This window comes from Gymnoscopelus braueri (assembly GCF_963280865.1).
Source record: "Gymnoscopelus braueri genome assembly, chromosome: 15".
NCBI classification, from domain to species: domain Eukaryota; kingdom Metazoa; phylum Chordata; class Actinopteri; order Myctophiformes; family Myctophidae; genus Gymnoscopelus; species Gymnoscopelus braueri.
Window position 1 is genome coordinate 38,964,946 of NC_137620.1, and position 17,500 is coordinate 38,982,445.

A 17,500-nucleotide genomic window follows, 5' to 3' on the forward strand; every position below is an offset into this window, starting at 1 on the left:
CGTGAGGAATACGCCGGGAGGATTACCGTCGGAGGCCGCGCGACGTGCGATTTCGTTTCGTTCGTGATATTTGGCATTCTTTGTAAAACGGGCCCCTCCCACTAACTTTGGAAGCCAATTACGGACGAACGGTAAGGACTATCAAAATGCCGTTTGGATATGTTTATCGCTAGGGGCCAGAGATCATGTGTACCATTTTTGTCAAAATGGCGGAAAATCTATCGAGACGCAAATATGCGTGTCCTATATGGGGAGTTCTTCTTCTTTCATTCTACGACCTACGGTTCAAAAGTTATAGGCCAAAAGGTAAAGTGGGCTGTTATAGCGCCACCATGTGGCCGACTGGTGTAATTATTTTATTGATAATTTGGCAATAAACTATGAACCTCCCCTCCATGTTTTTTAACTCTAGCCTTTACGGTTTCTGAGAAAAAAATACTTGCATTTGATTTTTTCATTTTTCCATTAAAGTGGATGGGGAAATTTTATGCACTAATACATCAATATCAATTAAACTATGTAACCAATCTCTTAGCAAAATACAAGCAGTCTAGTCCCGGTGAGGCCGGTCATTTTGACATATGGCACAAAATTTGGAAAACAAAATGTGGGAGAAATAGCGCGCAAGAAAAAAGTTTATCTAGAAAGTGGAATAATAAAGTGGGAAGAGTACTATAGTCTGGTTGCCCTGTTAGGGCAACCACACTAATTAAAACCTGGGACCTATCAGGCTGGCAGAAAGTTTGGTCTCTCTACAGCAGAGGGGATGCACCTTCTATGATACCGGTAGACCTGTTATGTGCTATGTTACATCTATACCTCAGTCATTAGTAGTTTGTCCATTTTCAGCCTGGGCTTCCATTTGCTAAAAACTAAACCATCCCTCCAGCACTTTCATCACCTTGTATGGCAATACAATAGGGATGTATTGTCTTGTTAAAATAGATTTAAATGAACATGAGTTCAAAGCAGAGTGTTAGTGAAAAGCATGAGTGTTCTGTGATGCTCTGAGATAAGACAAATAAAGTACTCACATGATATTATGGAAGTTGATCCAAATTTCATTCTAATAAATTTCATTCCGACGAAGTGACTGACTGAAACTCAAGTGACAGCTACAATGACACAAACCCCTCTACATTTGTTGGTTGATGTGTCCATTTCCTGTTTGGTATAAAGCGCTCAGCCACACACACACACACACACACACACACACACACACACACACACACACACACACACACACACACACACACACACACACACACACACACACACACACACACACACACACACACCTTACAGAGAACACGTCACCTCACCCCCTAACACTTCACTTTCTCGGAACCCCTTCTTGCCACCTATTCTTTCGATTGATGATAGCGATTCACCATGATAGGAGAACTACTATGCAGACTATCTTGGTCACTAGTTCTTATTAGTTCTGAAAACGGCTGTAGTCAGGCCGTTACTCAAGATACACAACCTTGATCCCATTGGTGCTGGGTAATTATAGACCAATCTCTAATCTGCCATTTCTGGGCAAGGTCTTAGAAAAAACTATCTTTCATCAACTGGATGTGTTCCTACAGAACAATAAGGTTCATAACAAATTCCAATCTGGCTTCAGGAAAGGTCATGGCACCGAAACAGCACTTGTAAAAGTAATTAATGATCTCAGGGTGTCCGCTGACGACAAAAATGTATCCGTTCTCCTACTCCTTGATTTAACCGCTGCTTTTGATACGATTGATCACAGAATTCTACTACAACGCATGGAGTACTGGATTGGTCTGTCAGGCACAGCCTTGTCTTGGTTTCACTCTTACCTAACAGGCAGAAGCTATTTTGTCAGTCTGGCTAACTTTGACTCAGACAAACACGACATCTGTTCTGGTATTCCACAGGGCTCAATTCTGGGTCCCTTACTGTTCTCCCTGTATATACTACCGCTGGGAGAACTCATCGCCGATCACGGAGTGAACTTCCATTTCTATGCTGATGATACCCAGCTGTATCTTTCGGTAGCTCCAGACGACCCCTGTGCTCTAGACCCATTGTTGACCTGTCTGTCCAGTATAAAATGCTGGATGAGTGAGAACTTTCTTAAGCTAAATGAGGATAAAACAGAAGTTCTCATAATTGGCTCCAGTGAGCAGAGAGAATCAATAATACGTAGACTTGGTAACCTGGCTGTAGAAAGTAACACCACAGTAAAGAACCTGGGGGTTATTATCGATTCTGAATTGAATTTTAATACACACATTAATCATGTCACCAAGATTGCTTTCTTTCATCTTAGAAATATTGCGCGAATTAGAGACTATCTGTCGTTAGACGATGCAAAAACGCTGATCCACGCTTTTGTTTTCTCTCGGCTTGATTACTGCAACGCACTCTACTCTGGCCTGCCAAAGAAAACAACTGACAGATTACAACTTGTTCAAAATGCGGCAGCCAGAATTTTAACTAAAACCAGGATGAGAAAACATATCACTCCAGTTCTAGCTTCACTACACTGGCTCCCGGTTGTTTTTAGGATTGATTTTAAAATTATTTTAATAGTTTATAAAGCTCTAAATGGTCTGGCACCTTCCTACCTCTCTGACTGCCTAGAGAGATATGTTCCAAACCGGGCCCTCAGGTCTTCAAGTGCTGACCTGCTCGAGGTGCCTACAATGACATATACGGTGAAGCAGCATTCTGCTTTTACGGACCGACAGTGTGGAATAAACTCCCATTACACCTAAGACAGGCAGCCTCTGTCGATAGCTTTAAAGCACAGCTCAAGACCTATTTCTTCACTCTTGCTTTTAGCTGATTCTTTGGTTGATTTTTAAGTCCTCACTGTATTGCATATTTTAATGTTGTTTTATGCTTTTGCTTTTATTTTATTTTATTTTTATTTAATTTTTTGCTTTATTGTTAAATTGGTTGCAACTGTAATTGTATTCTTGCTATGTAAAGCACTTTGAGATGCATTTCATGTCATGAAAGGTGCTATACAAATAAAGTTTATTATTATTATTATTATGTTTTAACCACAAATATCAATAATGTGATTTAGATAGCATGTTACTTAGACATATCTGGGTTAATTGATTTCCTTGTATCCTATAGTTTAAAATGTACATAATATTACTTAGATGTTATTCTTTTAGACAGCTGCTAGGTTCATTGCTTACCTGTTTTGCTAGTCTCTTTGAGACCCTGCAAGGTTCTCTCTGCACTCTATTTGTGTGATTATTTACCTTGTTTATTGCCTAGAGTTCACTAAACACGTGGAGTCACTCTGGATAAGAGAGTCTGTTACTATAAATGCCTAAACTGTAAATTGTATATTGAACACCTGCACGCATACAGGACAGAATAAACCAAAAATGTAAATGATACATAAATAAAACATGCAGCTACACACACACAACCTCTTAAGGTAAAACTCTCAAAATATACTTAAGGGCACTACTTTGCTGCCATTTGCGGATTTCTGCTAAAAAGAACGCTCCATTCCCATTGAAATGCATTGACAGAATCCACCCTCATAGGTAGAATAAAAGTGTGGTGTGACTGTGCCCTAAAGTAGCAAAAGTAAAACTACTCATTCTTTTTTTCCCCATATAAGTTTTCAAAATGTGTAAAATGTTTTCGAAAATAATAGTATAAAATAGGACTTAATTGGTTAATGTATGTTTTTTAGTAATAAGCTCAATCTACAAAGTAACCACAATGGAAACAAGCCCTCAGGGCTTTGTGTTATCCTTTTAGTATTGTTGTATAAATGTACTGCAAACTGTTAATAAAGTATTCATTCATTCAATCAATCAATCAATCAATCAATCAATCAATCAATCAATCAATCAAAACAATTAACTAAAGTTTTCAAATAACTCACATCATAAATAGATTTTACCATTTATTGCAACAAATAGAATACAGCATGCTAAGAAAAATCTGGGAACGCTATGCAAAACCCCACATAGGTTTACAAGAGCGGGCAAGACATTTAATCAGATTAACTTGAGTCATGCAAATTTGAATAGCAGTTTACTTCAGAGTCATGCACACAGACATTTAATTTTAATTTTTATATATTTACTTTAGTGCCATTCAAGACTCTAACTAGAAGGTGAAGGCTGGGGTGGTGGAGGCAAACTTTGCCAGCAGCATGCAGCATGTGTATGGCAGCAATTGAAACACATAGATCCAGTGTAAGAGGAAGACATATTTAAACGGACTGCCTTGTTGAGCGAATGAGCAGACTGACAGCTGATTACAGCTGAGCCGCATATGACTCCCATGACCTGCATGAACTAACACAATGCTTCATTATTTGCAGCTGAGATGTAGTGGAGTAGAAGTCTAAAGCGTTGAAAAATGTGCATACTCAACTAAAGTATAAATGCCTCAAAATTGTACAGTCAGTACAATACTCGAGTAATGTCAGTATAGTACTTGAGTAAATGTAATTACTTTCCACCCCACTTATAGCCATATCACTGTCTTTGACTGGTGCAGAAGTAAGTCACATGACATATCCTGTTGAGTCTAATGTATTGATTTTGAGCTCTTTGTTTTCCTCATGACAATAGCACTGTTCATTACCTCCACCAGGAGATTTATTTAGGTTTTTTTAGGTTATGCTTTTATGTTGACAAGTATAATCCGCACACTAGGGGCCCTGTTTATACTGTATGACTATAGACAAAAGTGCCCTTTGGGCGTTTGGCCCTTCCTACATGAAAGACCCTATACCCCCTAACACTGCCTCCTCACAAACGGCCCCATCACGTTTGAGTGTGATCTATATTTACCATGTATCTATATTGTATACATGAAAATCTGAAGTGATTAGAGCATTTGTTATGAATGCAGAATATTAGCTACATTATGTATTTATCAAAACAAAGGGTACTGGACAGAATCGTTCATAAATAATAATATTTAGCATTAAATAAATGCATTATTTAATGTGGAAACAGTAGCCCTTTTCTTGTTTTTTTGCCTTTCTTAGGCTATTATATGGTCAAATATATTTAATTTATGAAAAAATATGTTTAACAAAATCAGGCTCATGAGATCCAGCACCTAATTTTCTTAACATTAAATAAGCACTGGTAGAGAAGATGGCACAAGGTGCCTGTGAGGGAGCTGAAGAACACCCCCTCACTAAGGTGACTAACAGACATGTATATCGACTGTTGTGATTGATAAGACATGCTAATACATTACGTTGGGTTATTGAGTTATTATGTTGTATTGTTATTGTGGGCATGCATAATCCTCTCTTTGAGGTCTGCTTCCTGGAGGCAGGGTTTTAAGGGGAGTGCACAATGCACCCAGGAGAAGGCTGATGATGAGATCCAGCTGATGACCATTGTTTATTTATTGTCTCCGCCAGACCGAAAGGAATGGCGAGAGATGTTTTGCCCCCTGTCCGTCCGTCCGTGTGTCCGTGTGTCACGCCTTCTGTCTGTGATCAACTAATCTCCGGCCAAATTCTTTTGGGATCTTGGATCTCCGTTTATTTGGATCTTTATTAGCTACTACAATAGCAGCAGCTACTCTATGTGGTGGTCCACACAAAAATGTTTACATTATATTACATAAATACAAATTACAGTATGACAGTATCAGACAGTAATTCAAACAAATGTTTAAAATCAATCTCAAATATATGGTGTAATAACTCATAACAAAACAATCTTAATAATACCTCAAGTAATAACATAGTTACAATGTCATATTTACATTACAATATAATCTACAGTCTACAGTCCCAAACACCCAAGAAACATCAAACAATGTACATAATGTTAGCATTCAAGGTCCTAAGCCTGGCAACTAACTTGTCAGGTTGTACCAAGGGCCAAGGAAGAGAGAGGGGTGTGGCTGTAAGGGTTATGTTGGTTTGGGTTTTTGTTTGGTATTTCTTTAGTTGATTAGACGTATGTATTGGCATTGTATTTGTAATTGGTAATTGAGTGCCTGTAGATGTTGCTCTTGAAGGGTGTATTAGAGGGGGAATGTGACAGTGCCCTGACAGTATTATTGAGGTGATGGTATAGTACAGGGGTTATATGTGTACCAGCTTGGGTAACCAGGCGGGGTCTGTTTTTGTATCTGCCAGCCTGAGACATGCTGTAACCATGCACTGTTATGGCCAAATGTTTGTAAAAGGTTTTGGCATATATGTAAATCAAATGTTTTATGGTTTTCATACAACTGTTCCTACCACTGCGGTTAACAAACAGGTGGGTGTAGGTGTGTGTGTGTTTGCGAGGTACCGAAGCTGTTGACCTTGCACTTGTCACATTGAACTCGTCCTCTACTCAAACATCTCCATCTGTAACACGATAAAACCATACAAAACAGAGTAACATATTAGAAGGAAACAAAGACATTGTGGTTTAATGGTTCTTTGACTTACATTACGAATGGTGTGTGTACTCATGTGCAGATGTAAATTATTACAAATATTATTATTATTATTATTATACTTATTTTTTTATCATTACCTAGGACTGTTCTTCCTTCATGTAAACCAGACTGATTATTTGGTTAAAACCCATCAGCATATAGCTGTGTACATTGTGGCTGACCTGTATTTATCTTCACAGTGGAGTAGATGTCTTGTCCTTCAGAGGTCTGGTCTGGAGAAAAAAGAAAGAGAATACATTTTTTTATGAATGTAAAATGAGCAGTACATTTGGTTTGTCTAATGGATTTGCTTTTAGGCAAGTGCAAGTTTCTGCACATTTGTAAAGTGTCTTGAGACAACTTGTTGGGATTTGGCTCTATAATAAAGACGTTTTATTTTTCATTCAAATGAGCAATGCAAACATCCCCGTTTAAATGGGGCAGTCTATTAGTGAAGTGAGTGTCTAATTGGTTGTGAATCGATGCGTAGAGCTGAGGCTGACCAATAGTCGGCCGGCAGCAACTGCAAAGTTTCCTGACTTTGATTGAATGATTGAATACTTTATTAGTCAGAAATGTAAACAGCACGAAGGTACAGTAAGACATTTAGGCTAAAAGGATAACACAAAAAAGTTATTTGTTTCCATTGTGGTCCTATGCTTTGTGGACTGAACTATGTCTGAGCATTTCATGTGCAACACTTGTGTTAAAATAGTTGACACACACACACGCACACACGCACGCACGCACGCACGCACGCACGCACGCACGCACGCACACACACACACACACACACACACACACACACACACACACACACACACACACACACACACACACACACACACACACACACACACACACACACACACACACACACACTAAACAACAAAAAGAGACCAGAGTATGTTTCTGTGTGTGACTCAGTGTGGTGTTGAGATACTCTACCTCTCCTCTTCCTGTGTTTGGCTTCCTGCTTCACAGTCACAGCAGCATACGTCACATCTACACTCTGGCTATCTGCACTGCAGCCTGCAGTGTGTTTGGCTGCTCCCTGCTTCACTCTCACTGCAGCATACGTTACATCCTCACCCTGTCTGCCTGGCCTTGCGGTGTGGTTAGCTCCATGCTTCACAGTCACAGTAGCGTAAGTCACATCTTCACTCTGTCTGTCTGACGCACTGACTGTCCTCCAGCCTGCGGAAGAGAAAGAGTCTGTCAACCCACAACGTGCCACTGCTGTTATACCCTACTGGCTCACCTACCAGGGAGAAGCCCCCACTGGGAGGACGTATGGAGCCTTCTACACCTACACCTCCTACTCAACATTCCCTGCTGACAGGGGCCACCAGGAGTATTTATTTCTTACAGGCACATTCCCACAAGGCTGAGGAAGAAATGCCACCCGATTTTTTTCAAATCAGCCTCATGGTGGCGCTATAACAGGCCGCGTTTTTACCTACAACAGCACGGTGTGAAACTTTGCCCGCACACTCCCTGGCCCAAAAAAAAACATTTTTCACCAGGAGGCCGATTTTAAAAAAAAATAACCCCGATCCATTTCCAGAAATGCCACCCTTTTCACATTGTCATGTTATAGCGCCACTAGGAGGCCGATTTTTGCACACAAACAAATTTAGATCACTCCTACACAAGTGATGTCAAGTGATCAAGACGGATCTGTCCGATTTTTCATATTCCATCCTGATTGGCGAATTCCGAACATTGCTGGCCCACAATACCCTACCTGACCTGGCGGACACCTATGCTCCGAGGAGCACTTTTTCTAGTTTTGCTGAACACAGTAGACACTCAACACATCTATGCCAATCCATGAAATTAGTTTGTTTTTGCCACCATGCCTCTATAAGAACAATAAAGTCTGATTCTGATTCAGAAGAAAACAAGGGACTACGTCTTCTTGAACACACACCTGACTATCACATCACAACGTGGGCTGAGTTACGAGAACTATCGGTAATCTATTATTTTCTTCCTAGTTCTGTTTCTGATGAATGCACATGACAAACATGTAGACATATATCCATACCTACAACAGTATATAGAAACACAAGCATTTTTTATCATCGCCTCAGTCCAATCCTTTCATTTTATTAGTTGTCTTTGATTTTATTTGACTGGCAGTGGCAGCTGTTTTGTGATTAGACTGGGATCGATTTGCTTTGCAGGTTGACGATTTGGTCTGGGTCTATAGCAGTTATGGAAACGCGGTGTGCGTGTAATGCATGTGAAACCAAGGAAAGCCTGCAGATGTGAGTTTATTATGAGAAAATTCTTCAAGTTGGAGCCATTCTTATTCATTCATACTGTATACTCCTTCGATTTTGGAACCCAACAACACAGCTAGATGGCAGGTTCAGTAGGTGAGAAGCTAGCCTAGCCTACTACAGTACCAAATAACTTTGCTACAATTCTGAGGTTATTCCTATTGCCTTCAATGCATTATTCCTTTGTTTTGCCTACAGCTAACACTGACGTAATGACGTTGATGCTAAAAGGGTCCATCTTACAGCTTCTCTAAATGGCTGTGTGTCTGAACATCATCAACATACCTCTGCATTTCTTCCAGAGACACAGACCCAGAATCAGTAGAAAGATGAAGACTCCAGCAAACATCAGTAGGTAGAAATATAGAGGGATAGAGGAAGAGGGAGGAAGAGAGGGAGGGGGAGACAGAGAGGGAGGGGGAGAGAGAGAGAAAGAGGGAGGGTCTGATTTGGAGACAAGAGAATCTGAAGCAGAATGAGACACATATTCCTCTTAAACACACATTTTTTAAGAGCTGTGAATCTCTTTTAAATGTCATTCATTTCAATTCTGCAAATCAGACTGCGTTTATTTATTGTAGCACTGCTAGTGAGTGTGTGAGATCTCAATGTCGAACGGACGCTTGTTTGGTCGGTACAAACCACTCTGATCATTTGTGGTGTAACAGAGCAGGACTGCTTCTAGGGGCTGCTAACAGGGATTTTACACATATTTCCATATTTAGACAATCTATGTGTTTGGAGCAGGACGCCGGGCGCAGATTTTAAATGTGTTGGGGGTATATCCAGCGTGTTTTCTTAAGAGAAGCTAGACGCACAGTACAAGGGGGTTTAACATAATCTCTGAATTAGTTATGGGTGTGTTTTGGGCATAACATAAATTAGACAAATCAGGGTCTCCAATTCCTTTTAAAGGGTAAGACCACTTTGGTAGAGGTTTGGGTTGTGTAGTTACCTCGCCATGATGTAACTCCAAAGGTGTTGATTTTACCATTTTTAATAAGTAGAAAACCTGGACTGGATCCGCGGATCCGGATCCAGATCTTCAAATAGTAAAATCAACAGGAAGTTGACATTTTTATTTAAAAAAAAAACAGTACTGGGTTTGGTGATGCTCTATATTGCCTGAATCCGCTATGTTTGGGTTCATTTATGTGCTAAAAGAGTGACTTTGAGAGCTGTTTCACCGTACAATGTGAGTCAATGAGGAGCATATTTCGAATTATCAATTTCTAATCAATGGAGCAATTATTTTTGATTTCTTTTCCACCTTTGGGGTTACATCATGGCAAGGTAACTACACAACCCAAACCTCTACCAAAGTGGTCTTACCCTTTAAGAAGGGAATGTTGACGATGGCTGTGAAAATGACAGCTGCGTTGGATTAAAACTACAGTATAGCAATGACATCTGTGTTGTGCTTAGCTCCGATTTGCAGCAGGCGGTGCAAGATAGCGCCCTTAGTGTGTAATTAATTGATTTATTTTGCATTATTGTATGACTAACTCACTTCTCACATCCATCCTGCTCTCTGCTGACTCTCCAAGGCCAGATATTATACACTTGTATAATCCTTCATCAGACTTGTAAACATTGTGGATGGTCATCTGTCCTGCAGACTCAGTCCTGATGAAGGATCCATCTTTATAGAAATCAGCTGAGAGGCCAGAGGATGGTTTACCAGTTTTCTTGTCTTTGGACAGGCAGCGGAGTGTGCCACTCTCCGTCACAGGAAGTACAGGGCTCTCTAAGATCACATCTCCATCTAGAACCAACAGCAGTGTATTAAAATGAGTTGAATTAATTTATTAATTCTCTTGACATAGATTTGTTGATGAGTGATCATTTATATCATACATGGGCAGCTGGCCACCCGGGGGCCATATGCGGCCCCCACGTTCACTTAATGCGGCCCGCAGGTAAATTTCGGAATACTGATACATTATTGATTTCAGCTGTTACAATTGCAAACATGACCCGCTTTAATTACTACTACTATATTACCGGTAGTAGTAGCTTAATGACTAGTATTAAAATGTTGTCTTTTTTATGTCCAATGTATTTGTATTCAAGTTCATAAAGTTAACATAAGTATAACGAAATGCATTTAAAATTAAAATATCTGAATTTCAATTAAAAAATTGCAGATCTACTGTGACACGTTTTGAGCTTGTAGATCTGCTATTTTTGTTATTTTTGTGTGACATAGAATGGCCCCGACAGTATATGCAATGTGGCCCTCTGGAGTGAGTGTAAATATAGTTGCCCTCTCTATCATCAAAGTTGCCCACCCCTGATTTATATTTAAAACTTCATCAAGAGAACAGACGTAGCATTGGCTTGTCAACGTTAGCAAAAGGACACATATAACATTGACCTCTTGAATGGTACTGAACATAATGTCTGTGTGTTAACAGTGATAGTAAGTCAATTATGTCTGTCTACTGTACCACAATATATTGATTATATTGATGTAATTATATTGATTGTACCAGAGATCATAATGTTGATGGACTTGCTGCGTTCTCCTGACGTGGACTCACACCAGTAAACTCCACCATCCCAAAGATACAGCACCACGATACAGGACTCTCCTACACAGAATCACAATGAAAAGAAAGAAGATTTCAGTTACAGTCAAAATACATCATATATCTATCTATCTATCCATCCCTACCTCCCTCCCTACATACCTTTGGTGTTTCCCCATCCATCGTTGCAGGTTCCAGTCCCTCTCTTAGTGGTCTGTCTTTTCACAGACCAGCCTGGCATAGAATTCCCTTCTTCCTCACAGCTCAGTGAGATGGACTCACCTGTAAAGAACTGAAATCTTTCAGGACCGACTCTCAGAGACACTAAGAAGAGAGAGAGGGGAGGGGGCAGAAAAAAAATAAAGAAAGAAAGGATAAGATGGAAAGAAGGGATGAGAGTGAGAGATACATTCTATACCTGTTGTAGACATTATGTTCTGTTCTGATCAGATCTGAGCTGCTAATTGTCACTGTAAATAACATTAAAGGCAGGCCAACCAATCATTTTAAGGTCTGGATACTCAAATAATGTGAAAAAACAGAGCTTGTTTTCTAATTTGGCATTCTCATGTTTTATTAATGTTGGAAAAGGTGCACACCAAAATGTCTATAATCCCAAGTTGAGCATTTTTATTATTAGATGAAAGAATAACAACTGACTGACTGCAATGTGTTCATCTTTGGAAGTCAGTTGAGGATGGATAGATCATCTTTTTTCAGTTTCTTCTAAAACAAATCACCCACTGAGGAAATCTCTTATACTATGCTGTACATCAATTAGATTTTGTGCAATTACACAATTGTTGAGTTACAATAAGCAAATAGATGTTTACTAATTAATGCCTTGTTTTAAATGTTGTCATGATGCCACACATTGCCATAGTAACCACAAGGGTTTTTATAGCAACCATTAAAGAACAGATAACCATGTTTTATGGTAGAGAGAAACAAGCTTAGTGCCCTGTGTTTCAGGATAGTGTCAAAAGGAATTACATACAATGTTAATACAGACTATTCAAATTACCAATATATTTACTTTCTATGAATCATATCAATTATACATTCATTTGTTTGCTGAGGTGGATTATGTTGGGGTTTGAAAATCCCTGAATTAAGGTTTAGGCTTTAGGGCAGCCATGTCAAACTGGTGTTTCGCGGGCCGTTTGTGGCCCGCGACGTCGTCAAATCTGGCCCGCGAGGTGATTTGAGAAAACGCCATTTAATACTACCTCTAATGAAAAAAAAAAAAGAGAGAAAAAAAAAGGCAGAAAAAAACGGCAGCGCCCAGCAGCTTCTTAGGCTGCCTGGTCAGTGGGTCTGAATACTGGACAAACTTGTTCTATGAGAACAATGGCTAAGCCGTGAAGCCACAGCCAAGGTCATTAACATACAGAGGACCATCACCATTCAACTCTACCTGTAGGCTACTGGAGAGCGCTTTTTCAACAGCATCACAACTCCGGTAAATCACCGTTGTATGGAGAAGTATATATCCGTTGCGTCTCTCGTCTGAGGAGTAGAGTGGCTGCATTTCTCCCCTCACCCCGCCCCCCTCACCTCTCCCCCCTCACACAGCAGCGTCTCAACTGAAGGTAGTGAGAAAGGAATAGCCTTCCTTTGTAACTGTTCTCATCTTGAACTAGAATCCACTTGTCAGAGGGTGTAACATTCGTAGGTTAGTCAACGATAGTTTGTAGGGCAAAATAATTAACACCAGCTGTGAACGCTTGACTTTGATTGTGTGTGTGTGTGTGTGTGTGTGTGTGTGTGTGTGTGTGTGTGTGTGTGTGTGTGCGCGCGTGCGTGCATGTGTGTAACCTCGCGTCACCAGTCTTTCTCTGTGTGTGTGTGTGTGTGTGTGTGTGTGTGTGTGTGTGTGTGTGTGTGTGTTTCTGTTATAGCGCCACCAGCAGGTCAAATTTCGTAAAACACATTTTTAGAACAAAATGCCTCAAATCATGCATGCATGTGTCCGATTGCCGTGCACGGCCTAGGAATAAATGGCACACTTTTCACATTGGCCTATTGTAGCGCCACCAGGAGGCCAAAATAACCTACCTGACCTGGCGGAGACCTGTACTCCGAGGAGCACTTTTTCTAGTTTAATTTGCAATAATTCAACTGTATGGCATGCTAATGTTTTGAGACATATTGTATTATATTACTACACAATAGTAAATAAATAATTCTACACAATAAATACACTTTAGTTTTAAATAACTGATCTAAATATGGATTATAGTTATGATAAGTGAGATGTAGTGGAGTAGAAGTAAAAGTACTGGAAATTGGAAATACTCTAGTAAAGTAAAAATACGTCAAATCTTTACTTGGGTACAGTACTTGTACTTAAATGTAATTAGTTACTTTACACCACTGTTGTTCTATAAATCTAATTATTTAACCACCCACACTACCAGGTATTGTTTAACTTCAAATTGAATTATTCTACTTAAAATGGTTTATTATTATTATCATTATTATTACAATTATTATTATTATTATTATTATTATTATTATTATTATTATTATTATTATTATTATTATCACAAATTGCATTAATTGTTTTTAATGTCAATAATTAAAGTAGCTAATCTTCATAAAACATTTTTAAAGTGATATACTGTTATGTCACAGCAGTGACTGAGATGTAGTGGAGTAGAAGTAAAAGTACAAGTACTGGAAATTGGAAATACTCTAGTAAAGTAAAAATACGTCAAATCTTAGGTACAGTACTTGAGTAAATGTAATTAGTTACTTTACACCACTGTTGTTCTATAAATCTAATTTATTTAACCACCCACACACATTACCAGGTATTGTTTAACTTCAAATTGAATTATTCTACTTAAAATGGTTTATTATTATTATCATTATTATTATTATTATTATTATTATTATTACAAATTGCATTGTTTGTTTTTAATGTCAATAATTAAAGTAGCTATTCTTCTTAATACATAAAAAAAAGTGATATGCATAGTTAGTAGCATGTGTCTGAGTGCGTGTGAGCGCGCATGTGCGTCCACAACTGGTTCCGGCCCACCTCAAGTCACCATTTGACCAATCTGGCCCCAACCTCAAAATGAGTTTGACACCCCTGCTTTAGGGTATATAAACAAGATGGTACCCATAATGCATTGCATTGAAGTTGTCTCACCATCTGTTTGATCAGGTCCACAGCAGATGAGAAGATACAGCACTGTGTGGAAAGTTAATGAGATCATTATTTTGTGCGTACAGCTAATCATTAATCATAATCATCATTGGACATATCGGTGTGAAACTGCACACACTCCCTATAACATTGGCCTGTTATAGCGCCACCAGGAGGCTGATTTATGCTAAACTAATTGTTTGATATTACTCCTACGGATTTTGTCCAAACATCCCGCAAATCGGTACACATTATGTCTGTAGTCATGTGATCAAGATTCAAGACAGATCTGTCTGTTTTTTTCATATTCCATCCTGATTGGCTAAGATTGGCTTCCAAGGTTTGCAGGAGTGGCACGTTTTGAACAAAATGCCTCAAATCGTGAACACAGCGTCTGATTGCAGTGAAACTTTGCATGCATGCACTAAAATATTTCAAATTGTGGCGCAGTAATGAATGCAGCGCCCGATTGCTGGGAAAACTTTGCATGCACATTCCCATTAAGCCACGGAAGAACCTCCATCCCAAATATTTCAAATCTCCTCATGGTGGCAATACAACAACCCACTTCACGTTTTGACCTTGACTTGACTAACTCTTGAACCATAGATCGTACAATCAACATATTTTTTCCCTGGATTCCTTGGATCATGATGCAATTTATAGGCTCCATTTGTGCCAGATTACATTTTCTGCCATAGTGCGTTTTCTTCAAAACACTTTTTGCTACTACTCCAACAAATGTTGTCCAAAACTCACACAAACCGGTACACATTAGAGAGAGAGAGAGAGAGAGAGAGAGAGAGAGAGAGAGAGAGAGAGAGAGAGAGAGAGAGCACGCATCTGTTTGTGTGCGTGTGTGTGTGTGTGTGTGTGTGTGTGTGTGTGTGTGTGTGTGTGTGTGTGTGTGTGTGTGTGTGTGTGTGTGTGTGTGTGTGTGTTTCTGTTATAGCGCCACCAGCAGGTCAAATTTCGTAAAACACATTTTTAGAACAAAATGCCTCAAATCATGCATGCATGTGTCCGATTGCCGTGCACGGCCTAGGAATAAATGGCACACTTTTCACATTGGCCTATTGTAGCGCCACCAGGAGGCCAAAATAACCTACCTGACCTGGCGGAGACCTGTACTCCGAGGAGCACTTTTTCTAGTTTAATTTGCAATAATTCAACTGTATGGCATGCTAATGTTTTGAGACATATTGTATTATATTACTACACAATAGTAAATAAATAATTCTACACAATAAATACACTTTAGTTTTAAATAACTGATCTAAATATGGATTATAGTTATGATAAGTGAGATGTAGTGGAGTAGAAGTAAAAGTACTGGAAATTGGAAATACTCTAGTAAAGTAAAAATACGTCAAATCTTTACTTGGGTACAGTACTTGTACTTAAATGTAATTAGTTACTTTACACCACTGTTGTTCTATAAATCTAATTATTTAACCACCCACACTACCAGGTATTGTTTAACTTCAAATTGAATTATTCTACTTAAAATGGTTTATTATTATTATCATTATTATTACAATTATTATTATTATTATTATTATTATTATTATTATTATTATTATTATTATTATTATTATTATTATCACAAATTGCATTAATTGTTTTTAATGTCAATAATTAAAGTAGCTAATCTTCATAAAACATTTTTAAAGTGATATACTGTTATGTCACAGCAGTGACTGAGATGTAGTGGAGTAGAAGTAAAAGTACAAGTACTGGAAATTGGAAATACTCTAGTAAAGTAAAAATACGTCAAATCTTAGGTACAGTACTTGAGTAAATGTAATTAGTTACTTTACACCACTGTTGTTCTATAAATCTAATTTATTTAACCACCCACACACATTACCAGGTATTGTTTAACTTCAAATTGAATTATTCTACTTAAAATGGTTTATTATCATTATCATTATTATTATTATTATTATTATTATTATTACAAATTGCATTGTTTGTTTTTAATGTCAATAATTAAAGTAGCTATTCTTCTTAATACATAAAAAAAAGTGATATGCATAGTTAGTAGCATGTGTCTGAGTGCGTGTGAGCGCGCATGTGCGTCCACAACTGGTTCCGGCCCACCTCAAGTCACCATTTGACCAATCTGGCCCCAACCTCAAAATGAGTTTGACACCCCTGCTTTAGGGTATATAAACAAGATGGTACCCATAATGCATTGCATTGAAGTTGTCTCACCATCTGTTTGATCAGGTCCACAGCAGATGAGAAGATACAGCACTGTGTGGAAAGTTAATGAGATCATTATTTTGTGCGTACAGCTAATCATTAATCATAATCATCATTGGACATATCGGTGTGAAACTGCACACACTCCCTATAACATTGGCCTGTTATAGCGCCACCAGGAGGCTGATTTATGCTAAACTAATTGTTTGATATTACTCCTACGGATTTTGTCCAAACATCCCGCAAATCGGTACACATTATGTCTGTAGTCATGTGATCAAGATTCAAGACAGATCTGTCTGTTTTTTTCATATTCCATCCTGATTGGCTAAGATTGGCTTCCAAGGTTTGCAGGAGTGGCACGTTTTGAACAAAATGCCTCAAATCGTGAACACAGCGTCTGATTGCAGTGAAACTTTGCATGCATGCACTAAAATATTTCAAATTGTGGCGCAGTAATGAATGCAGCGCCCGATTGCTGGGAAAACTTTGCATGCACATTCCCATTAAGCCACGGAAGAACCTCCATCCCAAATATTTCAAATCTCCTCATGGTGGCAATACAACAACCCACTTCACGTTTTGACCTTGACTTGACTAACTCTTGAACCATAGATCGTACAATCAACATATTTTTTCCCTGGATTCCTTGGATCATGATGCAACTTATAGGCTCCATTTGTGCCAGATTACATTTTCTGCCATAGTGCGTTTTCTTCAAAACACTTTTTGCTACTACTCCAACAAATGTTGTCCAAAACTCACACAAACCGGTACACATTAGAGAGAGAGAGAGAGAGAGAGAGAGAGAGAGAGAGAGGAGAGAGAGAGAGAGAGAGAGAGCACGCATCTGTTTGTGTGCGTGTGTGTGTGTGTGTGTGTGTGTGTGTGTGTGTGTG

General features: G+C 38.9%; 2 protein-coding genes and 1 long non-coding RNA gene across 3 annotated transcripts in view; all 3 read right to left on the reverse strand.

Moving 5' to 3' along the window:
• Nucleotides 1-1,132, reverse strand: part of LOC308101185 (Fc receptor-like protein 5) — a 223,304-nt gene extending 222,172 nt beyond the window's left edge. Inside the window, exon 1 of the mRNA XM_080450567.1 lies at nt 1,035-1,132. Coding sequence (XP_080306693.1) covers nt 1,035-1,080 — 46 coding nt within the window. The 5' untranslated portion in view covers nt 1,081-1,132. The remainder of the gene's footprint in view (nt 1-1,034) is intronic.
• A 5,119-nt stretch (nt 1,133-6,251) lies between these two features.
• Nucleotides 6,252-7,493, reverse strand: LOC308101198. The gene is made up of 3 exons (XR_013934506.1): nt 7,366-7,493; nt 6,600-6,650; nt 6,252-6,343 (listed from the first exon to the last, which is right to left on the reverse strand). It is a non-coding gene; the product is annotated as an uncharacterized lncRNA (long non-coding RNA).
• A 1,451-nt stretch (nt 7,494-8,944) lies between these two features.
• LOC308102141 (Fc receptor-like protein 5) lies at nt 8,945-11,667 on the reverse strand (the record flags this gene model as incomplete). The annotated part of the gene is made up of 5 exons (XM_080451743.1): nt 8,945-9,000; nt 10,216-10,470; nt 11,198-11,299; nt 11,399-11,560; nt 11,655-11,667. 5 exons carry the CDS (start codon nt 11,665-11,667, stop codon nt 8,945-8,947), a joined length of 588 nt encoding a protein of 195 aa, XP_080307869.1.
• Between the last annotated feature and the right edge of the window lie 5,833 nt (nt 11,668-17,500).